The 15,966-nt window shown below is 58.7% G+C and overlaps 2 protein-coding genes across 4 annotated transcripts; both read right to left on the minus strand.

The window, feature by feature from the left end:
* Positions 1-1,417: 1,417 nt before the first annotated feature.
* On the minus strand, positions 1,418-4,716 carry LPAR2 (lysophosphatidic acid receptor 2). The gene is made up of 3 exons (XM_047850896.1): positions 4,402-4,716; positions 2,589-3,330; positions 1,418-1,857 (listed from the first exon to the last, which is right to left on the minus strand). Exons 2-3 carry the CDS (start codon positions 3,328-3,330, stop codon positions 1,544-1,546), a joined length of 1,056 nt encoding a protein of 351 aa, XP_047706852.1. The 5' UTR covers positions 4,402-4,716; the 3' UTR covers positions 1,418-1,543.
* A 739-nt stretch (positions 4,717-5,455) lies between these two features.
* On the minus strand, positions 5,456-14,829 carry GMIP (GEM interacting protein). 3 transcript variants are annotated; one of them, XM_047850209.1, is made up of 22 exons: positions 14,692-14,829; positions 13,690-13,774; positions 13,151-13,226; positions 12,981-13,038; positions 12,546-12,671; positions 12,397-12,461; positions 12,214-12,321; positions 11,725-11,805; positions 11,452-11,622; positions 11,220-11,357; positions 10,756-10,952; positions 10,339-10,445; positions 10,176-10,265; positions 9,739-9,816; positions 9,516-9,670; positions 9,111-9,299; positions 8,878-9,015; positions 8,580-8,776; positions 7,852-8,239; positions 6,884-6,934; positions 6,385-6,448; positions 5,456-6,255 (listed from the first exon to the last, which is right to left on the minus strand). In XM_047850209.1, the coding sequence occupies exons 1-22, from the start codon at positions 14,708-14,710 to the stop codon at positions 5,882-5,884; spliced, it is 2,955 nt and encodes a 984-aa protein (XP_047706165.1). In that variant the 5' UTR covers positions 14,711-14,829; the 3' UTR covers positions 5,456-5,881. The 3 variants fall into 3 exon arrangements, with proteins under 3 accessions (XP_047706165.1, XP_047706166.1, XP_047706167.1); XM_047850210.1 differs by lacking the exon at positions 6,884-6,934; XM_047850211.1 differs by lacking the exons at positions 13,151-13,226; positions 14,692-14,829 and having other exon boundaries at positions 13,690-13,763.
* Positions 14,830-15,966: the final 1,137 nt, after the last annotated feature.

Raw genomic sequence — 15,966 nt, forward strand, 5'->3', positions numbered from 1 at the left:
GGGACCTAGATGTTTTTGGTTCTGCAGCAATGCGTGCTTTAGTGATTTAAGAATTTGGCCTCCAATGGGAGGCTTTTATTTAGCATGTGAACCTTAAGAGGCTATAACCTTGTATCCCCCTGCCCCCCCTTAAGCGGAAGCAGAGAATCCAGATTCTGGTCTACACTGTACCTAGCAGGGTACCTTTATGAGCACCTGAGAGGGGGCTCATCATGGCATGTCTGAGCCTTGGGGGGGCTGTGGGGTGAGAGGAGGAAAACCAAGCTGAGGTTGTGACCAACTCTTGACTCTGTGGGGAATCCAAAGCCCTCTCCCCAGGTGCCTCTCTAGTCCCTTGATTCATCTCTGTGTCTTTTGAAGCTATGCAACCACAGGCCAGATGGCAACCCCTCTGAGCTCCTGTCCTGTGAAAGTTAAGTGTCATACCTGCACCACAAGATGCAAGTGATGATTAAATAACGCAACTACAGTGCTTATCAGAGTGCCGGGCACCTCAGAGGAGCCTGGGAAATGGCAACTCTAAAATCCTGCATCCTGCTCCATGGACCCTACTCCCCTTGGTCGGGGGGCAGGGAAGGGGATGGACACACCTGACTATTAATAACCTGGACTCAGACGAAAGGGCAGGCAGGAGAAAGAGGGTGAGTTCGAGGCAGGGGAACAGGCACAGGAGACCGAGGCAAAGAGAATGCGTGTAACACCTCCAACAAGAGAAATGGAGTGGGGCACCTGGCTGGCTCAGTCGTTAGAACATGAGATTCCTGATCTTGGGGTTGTGAGTTTGAGCCCCATGTTGGATGTAGAGATTACTTAAAAAAGAGAGAGTAACAGCCGTGCAGAGATCAAAGATGAAAGAGAACAGGGCTGAGGAGATCCCAGCCTAGCCTGAGCTGAGGCGGACAATTCTGGGACACAGGGACAGACGGGAATCTCTGAGTTGTTGATAGAAAATGCTCTGGAGACCTCAGTGGAAAGACTTACTCCTTATAACATGCTCTCCCCCACAGACCCCCTCGATTCTAATAATGGACTGACAAGACCCCAGAGGCTGCAAGGGGCCACAAACCTTTTCCCAGATCACACTCAGCACCCCTCAGTCTGCGCCCCTAAAGAATCAGCTTCAGGCAGATGGTGCATCCACGGTCCGTGTCACCCTGTCTCACTGGGCGGGGTGGCCTCCTCTCTCCCATCTTTGACACCCACATCACCACAGACAAGGAAGCAGTCCACAGGGTTTACCAGGGATGTGTGGTAAAAATAGAAAATGTCAGTTAAAACCCCCAAAACCTGAGATGATTAATTAGCAGATTCCTGAACCCCATCTGACTTTTCTCCTGGGCATTTAGAGGTGACCCCACACCCCCAGGCCCCCGGAGCAGGCAGAGCTGTGTGCCTGGGGGAGACTGGCAGTGGAGTTGTGCCACGGCAGACTGGGGGTCTGCCTTTAAGTCTGTCCTGCAGATTGGGGAGAGCCAGGTGCGTCCACGAGTGGTCAGGGGCTACGATCTGGCATCTGCGGCACCCCAGTGAAGTCCCAGGTTGGCTAAAGGGTGGAGTCCATCAGGGGATGGCCATTCTCAGGAAGCATGATGCGAGTGCTGGCACCCGTTCGGGTGGAGGGTGCGTAGCGGGCAGACTCGTGCGTGGACCGGCGAAGGCACAGACAGCAGAGGAGGCGGCGGAAGGTGCGGCGCATCTCAGCATCTCGGCACGAGTACACCACGGCATTGACCAGTGAGTTGGCCTCAGCCAAGAGTAGGAAATACTTCTCCACAGCCAGAACATTGCAGGACTTGCAGTCCAGACCGTCCAGAAGCAGCACCACCTGGCCCGGCGTCCAGCAGACCACGAACGCCCCTGCAGGATGGAGCCTGAGGTAAGCAGGGCCGGCTAGCAGGGGGCCTGGCACCCACAGCTTAGAGCTCAGGGCTGGAGGGGTCTCTGGAGCCCAGACAACGGCCACCGTTGCAGGGCAAGAGCGGCCGGACACGGTTCTCTGATCTGTCTGCCAGAGGGATACCTTTCCTAACCGGTACACGGTAGATAGGGTGCTGGGCATTTCTACATGGAGGCTGGTTCTGTGGGGAAAAGGAGGTCACTGTGGGACAGGCCAGTTACTTGGGGCGGGGAGGGAGGGGATCGTAGGGAAGAGGCACTCTTTGATCTTGGGGTATGGGGGGGGGTATCCTCCTGGGATACACCTTGCCGCCTCCCCCACTCAGACTACTCAACAGCCAGACTGATCTCGTTCCTCCCTGCTAAGAACTCTTAAGGGCTTCTTCCCCCAGAACTCAGAACAAAATCTGACTCTTGCCTGTGCCCTTCGAGGCGATGCTGACCTTCTCTCTTGCTTCTCTCCAGCCACGCCGGCCTCCTCTTTGGAGACACTGGCCCAGTCCTGCGGGGCTCTCACCTTCTGTCCCCTCTGCCTGGAACTCTTCCCTTCCCCAGCTTTCAGGTCTCTGCTCAGATGTCACCTCCTTGGAGAACATTCCCCACCCAAATCCTCCCCTCCCCTGTCTCGTGGGAGTTGGGTGGGGGGAAGCAGGGGTCCTGCAACCCTGGGCCAGCTGAGCGCACTCACTCACCCAGAATGATGACAACGGTCTTGACCAGGCTGAGTGTGGTCTCTCGGTAGCGAGGGTGGCAGCTGACATGCTCTGCCATGCGCTGCACCCTCCGCCTCACATAGAAGAAAATGCGGGTGTAGACAGCCACCATGAGCAGGAAGACAAGCAGGCTGGACAGGGCCCAGACGGCCAGGTAGGAACGGCTGAGCAGGGGGGCCATGCGTGAGCAGCGGTCCAGGGCACAGAGGCAGTGCCAGAAGTGGGCGGGCAGCAGCCCCAGGCCCAGCGCGGCCACCCACACCCCCACGATGAGCATGACGACTCGGCCATGGGGCAGGCGGCTGTGCAGCTGCACGGCCATCACACTGCGGTGCCGCTCCACAGCGATGGCCAGCAGCGTGGCCACTGACGCCGTCAGGCTGGTGTCCAGCAGGCCCTGCCGCACAAACCAGCCCTCCACCGAGAGCCGCGCAGTGCGAGGGCCCGTGTGGAACATGAGGAAGAGGTAGGCCACACCGGCAAAGAGGTCAGCTGCAGCCAGGTTGCCCAGCAGGTAGTAAATGGGCTGGTGGAAGCGGCGGTTGGAGGCGATGGCCGCGATCACCAGCAGGTTGGTCAGCAGCACCAGCACGCTGACGGTCAGCCCCAGAGCCACCACAACTACATCCTTGGGCCGCCAGTGGGAGCTGAGCTCCTTGCCACTGTTGTTGTAGAAGAAGCCGATGGTCTCATTGTAGTAGCACTGGCCCATGCTGACCATCTGGGGGCACAGAGGGAGAGGTCAGCGCAGGTGGCATTTGTTGGAAGGATACAGGAAGGAGCAGCGGCCAGAGGGGAGGGTCAGGACAGGAAGGGCAAGGGTCTCAAAGTCAGATGCCTCAGGGTAAAGTGGCCGTGGTGGAGACCAGGGTAACCTGGAAAAGCAAGCTACACGGTGGGAGTGCGGGGGGATGGGCAGCAGTTGCTTATTGACTACTAAGACGCTTACAAAGATATCTCCCAAATCAAATGACTGGCTTTTTTTTCTTTTTTAATCTAAAGGAGAAAAATAAGGGGCACCTGAGTGGCCCAGTCGGTTAAACGCCTGCTTTTGGCTCAGGTCATGATCTTGTGGTTTGTGGGTTCCAGCCCCGAGTAGGGCTCTGTGCTGACAGCTCAGAGCCTGGAGCCTGCTTCAGAGTCTGTCTGTCTGTCTGTCTGTCTCTCTCTCTCTCTCTCTCTCTGCCCCTCCCCTACTGATGCTCTCTCTCTCCCAAAACAAACATTAAAAAATTTTTTTTAAATAAAAAAAAAATCAAATAAAGAAGCAAAATAAGCCAAACAAAAAACCAACAAGAAATCATCTGCCCAAGCGCGGCCAACCTGTACTAGGGTTGGGGGGAGGGAGGAACAAAGGGGGCGTGAGCTGTGAAAGTAAGTGAGGGAGGGTCTGTTTGGTGCTGGGATCATCGAAGGGAGCAGAGCCCAGGGGACGTGTGTGCGCAGGGTGGGGTCACTGCTGTCCGTGCGAGAGCGTGGAGGTGACCAGGTCTATCAGAGTTGGACAGCGAGGCAGCCCCAGAAGTTGGGCGGCGGGCTTTGGGCGCGAGCGCTCCCGAAGCGGGCGGGGCATCGGGCCTTTCTGAGTGGGTCGGAGGACCCTGGCACCCTCGCGGACAAAGGGGGCGGTCAGGGAGGCTGCAGCCAGCCGGGCCTCCCGGCGCCCCCAGGCTAGAGGAGGAGCTGGGGAACAGGAGAGGAGGGGGGCAAGGGGCGGGCCCGGGCCCCGCAGGCACGTGCCGCGCCCTACCTGGGACCCGCGCCCACCTACCAGCGTCAGTACCCGCCTCACCTGGGCCGCCCGTCACGCCGCAGTAGGGGCGGCCTCCCCGGGGGTCGGGGCGGGCCCCAGCCCCAGCCCCAGCCCCAGCCCCATAGCCTGGTGACCGCGGCGGGGAGCGGAGGAGCGTCCGAGTGCGCTGGGCGCGGGCAGCCAAAAGAGCACGGGAGGCGGGGTCCCGCCCCTGCCTTGGCGCAGCGCCCCGCCCTCGCCACCTGGGGGAGCCCCGCCCCGTCTCTGCCACCTGGGGGAGCCCGGCGGCTGCGGTACGGACAAGGTCTCCCGGAACCTCAGCCCCCCCTCCGCCCCCTCATTTCCTCCAGGCCTCACGGCCTCTCGGTCGCCCCTCTCCACTTCCGGCGCGGGACCCCCGCCCCCGTCCTCGCGCACCCCACACGCACGCAGTTTCGAGCCTTCCGGGGGCTGAGTCACTCAAGTCCCGAGAATTACCGCAGTGACCTCGCGCAGCCTGGGCGCAGCTCCGGGTGGTCTCAGGGTCCGCGCCCCCGCCCGGCCACCCCGCCCGCTCCCTGGCGTCCAATCCGTCGCTGAGTTCCAAGCCACGCCCTGATCCGACTGGGCTCCTACAGCCGGGACCCCCGCCCCGCCTCCGTTTCTTGAGCGCTCAGCTACCGCGCGCAGCGGCCTCCGGTGCCCCTCGGACCTCTCCGGCCCCAGGTGACCCTCCGGGAGCACTCAAGTTTCTCGAAAATCCCGCCCCCACGCCCTCCACCCCCGGCAGCGCTGCCTGCTGCCCGGCCCCGGCTTGTGGCGGCCCTGGGCTCCCACAGCCCAGAGCACACAGCCCCATTGTCCCAGTTATCTGCACTTTGTTATATTTGTTTGATTATGCAGGACCGGATCGGGAACGTGGAGCTCCGGGAGGGCCGGGCCGGTGTGACTCAGCCTGGTTCCCCGGGTTCAGCCCGTACTGCCTGTAGGTGCTCAAGCATGTTTGGGAATGAAAGGGGGCCTTGGTGTCTCTGGTGGGTAAATGGGGCCAAAGGATGCTACCCTCACCCATCTCTCCCATCACCCTCCCCTGGCAAAGAAAGACATTCAAGGGTATAAAGGACACAGTTTATTCTGAGGCCATCACACCCCAGGTACCACCTGGATGTTGAGTTTGGGCTGCCCACTCCCAAGTGCTGGTCACCTGAGGTCAGCTAAGAAGACAGGCAGAGGTAGGGGAGTGGCCACAACCAAAGTAGCAAAAGGCACCCCTGTCCTAGGGGTCAGAGACTAGAGTGGATGTCAAGAATCCCATGACCTATATTGACCCTGAGCATTGACCCTGACTAACCTCTCTGAACCTGAGTGGCCCTGATGCTTGGCAGTGACCGGTGTCCAGTTGAGGGATCCTGATATATTGCCTCCAAAAGGGTTTTAGTACCTGAGGCCATGTAGTCTTTCCTTACAGGAACTCTCCAGACACCCCAGCTGAACAAACACCTTCTGAGTCCTTTCCCCCTTGGTCAGAATGCTGGGATGGTCAGAGATGGTCCTCGACTTCCTCAGGTTGGGAGTCTGGGCAGCAGGTGGCGTTGGGCACAGCCTCGCTGTGTAGCTTGGAGAGTAGCCGGGCCGTCTCTTGGGTGATCTCAAAATGCTTGGGCAGCGGGGTGCGGCGCAGAGGGCTGCCCTCAGGGGAGGAGGCGGTAGGGCCAGGTCCCCTCCTCCGCAAGCTTCCTCGGGGCACTGATGTCACAAGGGTCTCCTCGCACAATTTGGAAGCCACCAGGGCCAAGCTGGACAGCTGGTGGGTGACTGGCCGAACGCCGCCCCGGGGATATTTCACTGGCTGGCGGCTGAAGTGACCACGGGATTGTGTTCCCAGGAGTGAGTCCTCTGGACCTTGGCTGGACACTGTGGGTTGGGGTGGTCAGTGCTGAGCATCCCTAAGTCCTCAGGGTATCTCCTGGGAGTCATCTGTCAGCTAAGCCACCCCAAGCAAGGATATCCCTATAACTCCTGGGCTCCCCCCTACTTACTCACCTTCCTCTCCTTCCTCTTTGGTGTCATCAGCCACTTCTCTGTCGTCACTCTGTGGAACTGGAATCTACAGGAACAAACCGAAGACCAAAACCCCAACAATAAAATTCCAGTTCTTTGAGACTCTTGGGAAACCTGAGGGTTTGTTCCACATGCAAAAGATCTTTGGCAGTTTGGGTATCTGGGGAGACGATGCCCTTAACAGTGTACTGCTTGTCCCCTCGTGCAGAGCAATGTTATTAATTTCGACTGGGGGCTCCATGAAGGCAGGAATGCCCTTGCTCAGCAGAGGGCCAGCCCAGGGAGTGACTCAGCCACGTCCACATTAGGACCAGGGGAACTACCTGTCTCCCTCCTTCTCTGCAACCTTGCACCTGCTTTTCAGTTGATCTGTGTATCCTTCAGTTCATCCTTTAGTTAAATGCTAATAGCTGCTGGAGTTCTTTCCACATGTCCCAAGCACTTTCTGAACCATTCCATTTCTCAGAGACCCAGAACTCACTGACTGCTCCTTCGCCAGTTCCGGGCTGCTTGTCGGGGGGAGGTCCATGTTCTAAGGAATGATATGTGTATCAGGACCCGAGGGACAGGGAAGCCCCCTGTAGGAGTCTCATCTGTAAATGGTTTTCACTAACAGTGTCTACCTCTCACAGCCGTGGTGAGGATGATAGGACGCTTATGCAGTGCCCATGCATAGTAGGTGCACGGTCTGCGTGGCATTAAGGGCATTAAAGGCATTAAGACCCCTCTTTGGCTTCACTTTCTAGCACCTTCTCCTCAGTAATTCATTACGGCTTGGGGCTGTGCCCTAAACACACCAGGAATGTTCTTACCTTGGGGCCTTTGCACCGGCTGCTCTCTTTGGAACACCATTCCCCAGATTGTTCCCACATTGTTCCAGTCCTTGCTCGAATCCACCTTCTCCATGGGACCAGCCCACAGAATCCTATTTACTGCTACAAGCTGCCCTCCACCTCTCCTTGGTGCCCCCAGTGTCCCTTACCTTATGCTACCCTTTCTTTTCTCCATAGTATTTGTCACCTTGTAATGTCCTATAAACTGACTTTGTATCTATCCTATTTTTTTTTTTTTTTATTGTTGGTATCTTCCCCACTAGAGTGCAGTCACCAAAAGGATGGGGTCTCTCAATAACTTACTCACTGATGTATGTGTAATGCCTGCTACAACAATGCTCGGTACACACTAGGTGTTCAATAAATGTTCCGTTGAAGGAGTAAATGATCACCCTTGTTAGTAACTGCAGAGCTATACCTTGTTGTTCCTCCCTTATTACCCACCCCCCCGTTCCATTCCTCTCTTTTCCTTCCAGAATGAGCACAAGGTAAATAAGGAAGGGAGAAAGGGGATGAAAGAGAAAATTTTAAAGGCAAAGGAAGGAAGGGAGACAGGAGAGTGAGACGCTTAAATGCAGAGAAGGCCTACCCGTCTGTGGGCCCAGTGGGTTCCTACCTCAGGAGGCGTAGCTTCAGGATGCTTCTCCAAGGTACTGTGGGGATCAGGGTCTGGGTTGGGGTCCGAGGTTAGGACTGAGGGCAGGGGATCTGAGGCAGGGTATGAGGGTGGTGGCTGGGGGTTGATTGTGAGAGCCCCAGGAGCTGGACTGGGGTCTTGGGGTGGAGGCTCAGTGGCCACGGGGAGGTCGTCCATCCCAAAGATTTGCTCGTAGTTAACAATGAGGAACTCAATGAGCTGAGCCTGGTGCCCAGAGTCTAGTAGGCAGGTGACAGGGCCAGCACCAGCTGCCCCTGGACCGTCTGGTGGCCGCAGCAGCGTTGGCCCAAACACAATGCCCAGGTTGTTGGCAGACATCTTGTTTTCCTCAAACTGTGCAGCCACCCTGGGGACAGTATGAGGAAAAGGGTCAGGGCATGGCATGCGTGGTCATTGGTCATCAGGGAGGAGCTGTAGGCCAGGCTAGCGGCCACTTGCCCAAGTCCTGGGTAAGTGGTCCCGGTCATTGAGACCAGCAGCTACATGCCTGGCAATGGAGATCAGGGGTCAGCACCCAAAGTCTGGAGTCATCTATTAAGATTCAGAGCTCAGAAAACACATGCAAAGGTCAGAAGTCAGTGGCAGGGGGTCAGTCCCAGAGATGAGCAGTCATATGTCCAGGGACAGGGTCACAGATCCGTGCCTTAGGTCAGAAATCACATTTCAAGGTCAGGGACAGTGCACACCTGAACAGATGGGCCACCAGGTGCCGCAGGGTGCTGTAGTTAGAGTCAGGCAGCTGCACCAAGAGGGTCTTCAGCGAGCAGATAACCTCAGGGCTGGGGCTGGGGGTCCCAGGGTCGTGCCCAGGGTCTGCATGCAGGGTCTTAGCCAGAGAGATGAAGGTGTCGTAGAGGTGGAAGGGGACCACGGGGTCAGTGAGCTGAGGGTGGAATGGTGGGAGGGACATGGGTATGGGTGGGCTGCAGAGGGTCCTCAGCCTGAGCCCGCCCGGCCCCTACCCCTGAGCCACTGAGTACCCACCTCCTGGAGGAATCGCTTGAGGACACTCGAGACATCGTGAGGGGAGTTTCCTGACATGTCCACCAACCCTCGGCCATTCTCGAAAGCCTGGCATAGCCTCTCCACGCGCACCCGGGACCCGCTGATCCGATAAATGCCCTGCAGGGCAAGGCAGGAAATGGACATCTGGCTTACGATACAGCCATCAACAGGACCAGGTCACTATTGGGGATGGTCAAGAGTCAAGGCGGCACCTGCACACCCAGGGCACGCTGTTCTATCTCGGCCGTGCACCTGGTGATCACAAAGGGCACCTCCTCCGGGAAGTCCCTGGGCAGCTGCAGGAAGTCGACTCCAAAGAGGGCAGTCCGGGCAGGGAGTCGCTTATGTCCACAGAGGATCAGTAGAGTCTCCAGGCACCGCTTGTGGCAGGTCAGAAAGCACTGAAGGGAAGGTTATAGGGTCAAGGAGGTCATCAGAGGTCAGCAGGGGAAGAGAAGGTCGTAGGGATCCTCAGGGGGCAGGGGGCTCATAGGACATCTTTAGATCAGGGCAGGTCCCAAGGGCAGAAAGGTCATAGGGATTTCAGGTCAGGTGCCTGGGGTCAGGGAGGTCACTGGGGTCATAACAGGTCACTGGCTCATGGGCCCAGGCCGCACCTCCTCACACTCAATCCCGCTGACCATGAAGGCTTCACACTCGCGGCACTTGGCTGGGCCCCGTAGCCGCCGCAGTCGGTGGGTCTGGGCTGCGCCAGATAGTGTCCACTTCCTGAAGGGGCTTCCTGAGCCGTTCTCCAGCCCATCTCCCAGGTCTGTGGGGATACAGGGTCAGGGGTGCCTGGTCCACCCCCTGCCATGCCCCACCTGCTTCCAGCCTCACCAGGGTCTCGCTCCTCAAAGTCATCTGAGGACTCGGTGCCTGTGGATGACACCTTCACCAACCGCCTTGTGCCAGGGCCTGGAGTCGTAGGGTCACAGAGGTCGGGGGTCACAGGGGTCATTAGGAAGCGCCAGGGCTAAGGAGATATGCCTGGTTTTTAGGCTTTCCAGAACCACCCACAGATGCCCTTGGGATAACGGTTAGAGATCAGGAGGGAGTTCAAGGCAGAGGTTAGGGGTTGCAGAAATGGGTCAGCGATCTGGGCGGCGGTTCAGAAATCAGCTCAAGAGAATGAATCAGAGGATATAGGAAATAGGTCAGGAGTGCAGGTAGGTCAGAGGTCAAGTGATAGGTTAGAGACTGAGGGTCAGAGCCTGGCCAGGGTCTGGAGGGCGGTTAGACGTAGGGAATGGGTTACGGTCAGGTCCTGGCCCCACCTGGGCTGGAAGTGGGAGAGTCCAGGGACCGAGACTCACTGCTACCACCCACGCTGTCCACGTCGCTGCTTGGAGTGGGGCCTGGAGTCCCTAGAAGGGAACAGGTCAATTAGGATGGACCCCCGCCCCAGCACCACTCCTGCCCACCCCTCACTGCACTCACCCTGGCAGCCTGTGCCTACATCATCCCAAGGGCCTGCCTCAGCCGCGCTCTCATCCAGCCGTGGGGGTAGGGGGCCAGAGAGCTTCTTTCTTGTGTCCAGAGGGGAGCTGAAAGGAGAAGAATGAGGGCTCTGATAACCAGGAAACTGCCCTGGGATGACATCACCTAGGCATTGCATTTAGGACCCAAGCACTTGGGTCTGCAAGCCTTGACACCAGTGAGCACCCAGTACAGTGACCCTGACGTTCGGACTCTCCCAGGACTGGGACCCCTCCCCCAAAATAAGAGCCTCGGTATTAATCCAAGAACTCAAAACCTCATTGAGTTTCCTGACCCTGAGTACTCAGCCTGGTGGCTCCAACAGCCTGAAACTGTGTCTCTGGATCTCATTCCTGACCCTGCTCCCGGGGGGCCCACCTGTGTGCAGTGGGCACGAACTCCTGGAAGGAGAAGGCAGGCGGCGGGGGTGGTGGGGCCTCGGGCCGCAGCGCCCTCACGTACTCCTGGTAGCGCTGGCCAGGCTCAAAGGGCTCACAGCACTCAGCCAGGGCAGAGAAGGCACGGGGACCACGCTCTGCTTGCGCCCCTCGAAGCCCTAACAGTCCCAGGGTCACCTGTGGGGAGCAGACTACAGTGAGAGAGGAGCAGAGCCTGAACTTTAGAGACACCAGCATGGTCAGGGTTTGGGGGCAGCTTAGGGAGGAGGGTGTGATCAGAGCCTGGCCTGGATGGAGTGGGGTAAGGGTGGGACTCGAGAGGCCGAGGTGCCCTCAGGGACTGAGGGTGGAAACTGGCTGTCTAGGGAGGAGTTCTGGCGCCCTGGAGAAGGGTTAGGGGCAGGGGGCCCTCAGCTGGGGGGCGGCAGTGGGAAAAGGCCTCACCCGCCTCAGCACTTCATCCCCCTGCAGCACCAGCTTGCGCACATGCGACACGATCCGCTGCTTGGCGGCCTCCAGGTCCTGCTGCCGTGCGTTGGCCTCACGGACACAGGCCTGGTACAGCGCCAAGGCCTCCTGCGCCTGGGGAAACCGAGGCCGGGGCACCGGTAGGATGGAGTGTGGGGTGGGGCGCACCAAAGTGCTGGGGGGGGGGGGCACGGGGCCAGGTCCCCACCTTGGCCTGAGCCTCCTCTCGTGATCGCCGCCGCCGCTCCTGCTGTTTGCTGGGTCCTGGCGAGGCCTGGGGTACCGGGTCCTCAGGGGACGCCTGGGAGCGAACCCACAGGTCCTCGCTGCGCTGCAGGTACTGTTGCTGGGCCCTCCGCAGTGCCTGCACCGCCTCGTTCTGGGGTCGTGGGGGGCGGGGACAGGGACAAAAGGGGATAGATCAGCACCGCTTCCTCTCATCCACCAGCCGCACGCTGGTACCCACCCTCCCAGGCCTCACCATCCGCTTCTGCTCTTTCAGCCACTGCTCCTTAAACTCCTTCCGCCACTTCTCGATCTCAGTTCGTTTGGCTGCCAGGGGCTGGCAAGGGGGACAGATGGGGGTGCTGCCTCAGGGCCACCCAGTCTTTCTGCTTCCCGCTACCGCGTGCCTTTCATCCTCTGGACCCTTTTCTGGGTCTGCACGTTCCCCTCCCCCTCTCCCTGCAGTGTCCCCACCTCATCCTTGCTAAAGCCTGGCCCCAGAGATGCCAAAGCTCTCTGCCTGTGAACACTCGGCACTTTCCCCCCCAAGCCCTGCAAACGAGCAAAAGCACAGTTTTGCAATTGTACAGGAAGCCTGGTTTGAATCTCTGCTGGGTGACCTTGGGCAAGCTCCTCAGCATCCCTGGGCCTGAGCTTCCTCATCAGCAAAACAGCCTGGATGGTAACCTTGCCTTCCTCCTGGGGAGGTGGGAATGGAATAAGGCGTGCGGCAGGGCCCCCTCACCTGGGAGAAATTTCTTTTCTGCTGGGCCACTGTTTCCATGGCCAGGGCTCCCAGGCTGAGGTCATGTTCCAGAAACAGGGTGTAGATGTACTGCAGTGGCATATGGCTCTGGGGTGGGAGAGTAGGTGTTGGGGGACGCCGAGGATCTAGGGGATCGGGGCGGGGGGATCTGGTCACAGCTACCTGCTGGTGGATTGCCACCTTGCCAGCCTCGGCGATCTTCATGATGCTTTTGGTAAACTCTAGCTCTGCAGGGGGAGACAGCCGCGATCTGAGTTGGGCAGGGTGTGGGCACTGCCTGGGGTCTGGGGCAGGGTAGAAGGGACCCTCACCAAGGCTGGCTCTCTTCTCGGTCCAGGCCAGCAGCTCCTTGGCATAGCGGCTCCAGGTCTTGGCATACTCCAGAGCTGCATCCACACCCCCCTTGGTCCGAATGAGCCGCAGGTCCAATTCTTCCCCTGGGGCAGGAGAGTGGACCTCTGACCTCTGACCCCCGAGGCTGCTGTGGAAGCTTTCCCTGTGCCCCAAGGCCAGACCAGTGACCACTATTCTATACCCTGTGGCTTTCCCCAAACACCCTTTTATGATCTTGTCCAGGTTGCAATTTTATACTGACTCTCCACCCAGACTGAGGGATCCCTGAGGGCAGGGGCTCAGCTCTGTCGCGTACTGTTGTTCCCCTGGCACGTGGAACAGGCAGTCGGTGACGACTTGCTGAGGGAAGGAGTCCTTTCTGCCCCCACTCCCCTGGCCTCAAAGCCCCCTACCTGTAAGGGGTGCCGGACCCTCCAGGGAGAGGCCACTCCAAAGGCTGGTTTCACTGGTCTGAGAGGTAGGGAGACAGCATTCAGGACCAAGCAGGGCAGGGGCCTCAACCCCCTAGAGCCCCTCCTCCTGGAGGCCCCCTCCTCCCTGCCTCATTGGTCCCGCCCTTCACCTCAGTGGCTGTGGGGGTCTTGTCAGACTCTGGGTCTCCTGAAAGCACGGGGTCTCCAGGCAGCATCTCAAGGGTCCTGGGAGGTAAGGGTGTCAAGATGCCACCCTCCACCCAGTCTGTCCTGCCTAGGGGTGCTGGGGGCCCCCAGGGCAGTTTGAATGATGGTCCTGGACATTACCTCTGTGACATCTCTTGTACGTGGGAGGTCTGAGTGGTTTTGGGGGAAATTAGGTGACTTTTTGTCATGGGACTTGAGAGAGTTTGAAAGGTCCCAGGTAAATCTGGGGTTCATAGGGTGGGATTATAAGGATCTCAAACGTTTTAAGGGGTTACAAGAAGAATACATGGGGAGGGGTCCTAGGACCATTTTGTGGATTTCCAGTGGATCTGGGGGGTTGGATTTTGGGATTTCTCAGGTGTTTTGGAGGGACCCATTTAAGACTTCTCAGGTTATTAGGTAAGTGGATCTAGACGTTGTAGGTTCCTAGTGAGGCACCTAAACGATTAGGGATTTGGGGGTGGCCCAGGCTCAGACTCACACGTTCCCCAGTGAGATCTCGAGGTTGTCCAGGCTCCGGAAGATGTCACTGTACCTCTTCCTGCTCTCTGGAGCTGGGGGTAGCCCTGGGGGAGGGGAGTGTCACACATGGGCCAATGGAGGCCTCCCTCCACTCACAGCACTTACACCTAGGGTAGGCCCTTAGCCGGTTGTTTTGAAGGGGTGGGGGGAGGAAGGGGAGGAGACAGAAAGAGAGTGTTCTGATCCTTGGGGAGGGGGGGGATGGGGGTGGGTGTCAGAGTCAGGATGGAGGCAGTGTGGCCTGGGGTGAAGCCAGCTCAGGGCAGGCAGATGGATCAGGCACAACCCAACACAGGGGCAGCTGCTCAGAGGAACAGACACCCACACACACATGGGCCCAGAAGCAAAGCGGCAAAACAGATGCCCCAGATGCAGCAGCACTGTCCCTGGGGAGAGAGCCAGCTTGACAATGGAACCACATGGACCTCAGGCCAGACAGATGGAAATACACGTGGGAGAGGCCGGCACAGAGCCTGTGGCACAAACACATACAGGCAGACTGAAACCAGAGGAACATAAAGACCGTGTGACACTCAACGTGCACAGCAGAGACACAAAGAGAGCCGGAAATACAAGTCGGACCTTGCCACATTTCTGCCACAGTCCCCCTTCTAAGGGGCCCAGATCAGCAATGGCCCCTCCTCAGTAGGGATCCTGCTGCGTCGCCCTCCCCCTGCCCCCCATCACAAATATCAGAAGCAGAAGCGGCCACTTCCCCTTCCTGGGCTCCCTCCCCCAGGCATCCGGGGTGAAGACTCCAAAGGGGGAGGGGGTCAGGGAATGGTGTTCTGGGCCCATCTAGGCTTGGGGGTCCCCACAATAGAGGATTCCCGTGTCCTTCCCATTCCTGACTCCTTTCCCGGGTCTCTGGACGGAAAAGGACAGGCGAAGCGCCTCAGTTTAGGAGGTGGGGTACAGTTGCGGGAGGTCTCTCTCGGATCCCATACCCCGGACCGCCTACCCGGCTCTGCTGCGTCCATGACAAGACCAGAGGATTGCTCGGCGGGGACCCGGTCTGGGATGGGATCTCGCGCTGGCGGGGCTCAGCCCCTATTTCCTGCCCCGGCCGCCGCCGCCGCCCGGGTTCTGCGTAGCCCCGCCCAGCGGAGGCTACGCCCGCGAGCGAACACGCCCCTGCTCATCAGAGGCTCCGCCCACGACTACACCTCAGCCGCTCGGCCACGCCCCCGAGGCCCTGAAGGGTGTACTGCGTCCCCTGCGCCCCCTGCCCGAGATGCGGGAGATGTGTGGGGCCAGGGCTGCGCACCCCATGATTCCATCCCGGCCAGGGTTCTCCTCGCCTGATCTTTGCACGGCGCCAAAGCTCCAGCACACTCTCTGGTCCCGGGCTCCTGCCCCTGAGTCTTCCACACTCCACGACTCAGTGACTTCCCTGCCCAGGGGCCTTGGACCCCTGAACCCATCCAGGCTCCGCAGAGCCTTGGAGCCCCCTGGTGGAGAGGACCTATTCCAGCGGGATCCTATTCCAGCGGGATCCGGTCTCCCAATGCTGGAGGGGCTGGAGACCTCTGGTCTGGGGCACCTGGTGTCACCTTGAAAGCTGCCTCAGACTCTTGAAGTCGATTACAGTGCAGCCAAAAGCACCCCTAGCACCTCCCTCAGGCATGGTGATCATAGACCCCCACCCTAAGCACCCCAAGAATCATTCCCAACGAACAAATCCCAAGACCAGTCACCATCGGGTGGCCTCAAATTGTCTCAGGGACTCCAAATGATCACAGTAGCCCCTTTCCTGGTGTGGTCTGGCACCCCTACAGTTGCATACACCTTCATCTGTGCTCAGGGCCCGTGTGATGCTCACAGGCATTCACAACTGGTCCCCACGGTTTCCCTGCTTTGGATCCCAGGGCTTTCCTTGGGCTGTGCGTCCTTCGCTGAGGACAGCAAAGGGGTGAAGATGGTAAAGGGCTGTGAGCCCCTCACTGATAAGCAGCAGGTCCCCGTGTGCAGCTTGTCAAAGTTATAAAAATGCACCCATACCCTGCACTCAGTGGATTTTCTAGCTGGAAACAAAGACATCATGTTTATGACTTTTGCTTTCTCAAGTTTTTAAAAGGCTGTTGTGAAGGTAGGAAATTTCCCGCTGACCATGACTCTGCTCTCGTGCTGCCCACTCCACAACACCTGAGTTGCAATGAGTGCCCTTTGAAAGGAAGGATAGCGTCACTACAAGGGCAGAGCCAGATGCAAAGCTGGGCTGTTACGTGAGATGGTG

Source organism: Prionailurus viverrinus, chromosome A2 (genome assembly GCF_022837055.1).
Source record: "Prionailurus viverrinus isolate Anna chromosome A2, UM_Priviv_1.0, whole genome shotgun sequence".
Lineage (NCBI taxonomy): Eukaryota > Metazoa > Chordata > Mammalia > Carnivora > Felidae > Prionailurus > Prionailurus viverrinus.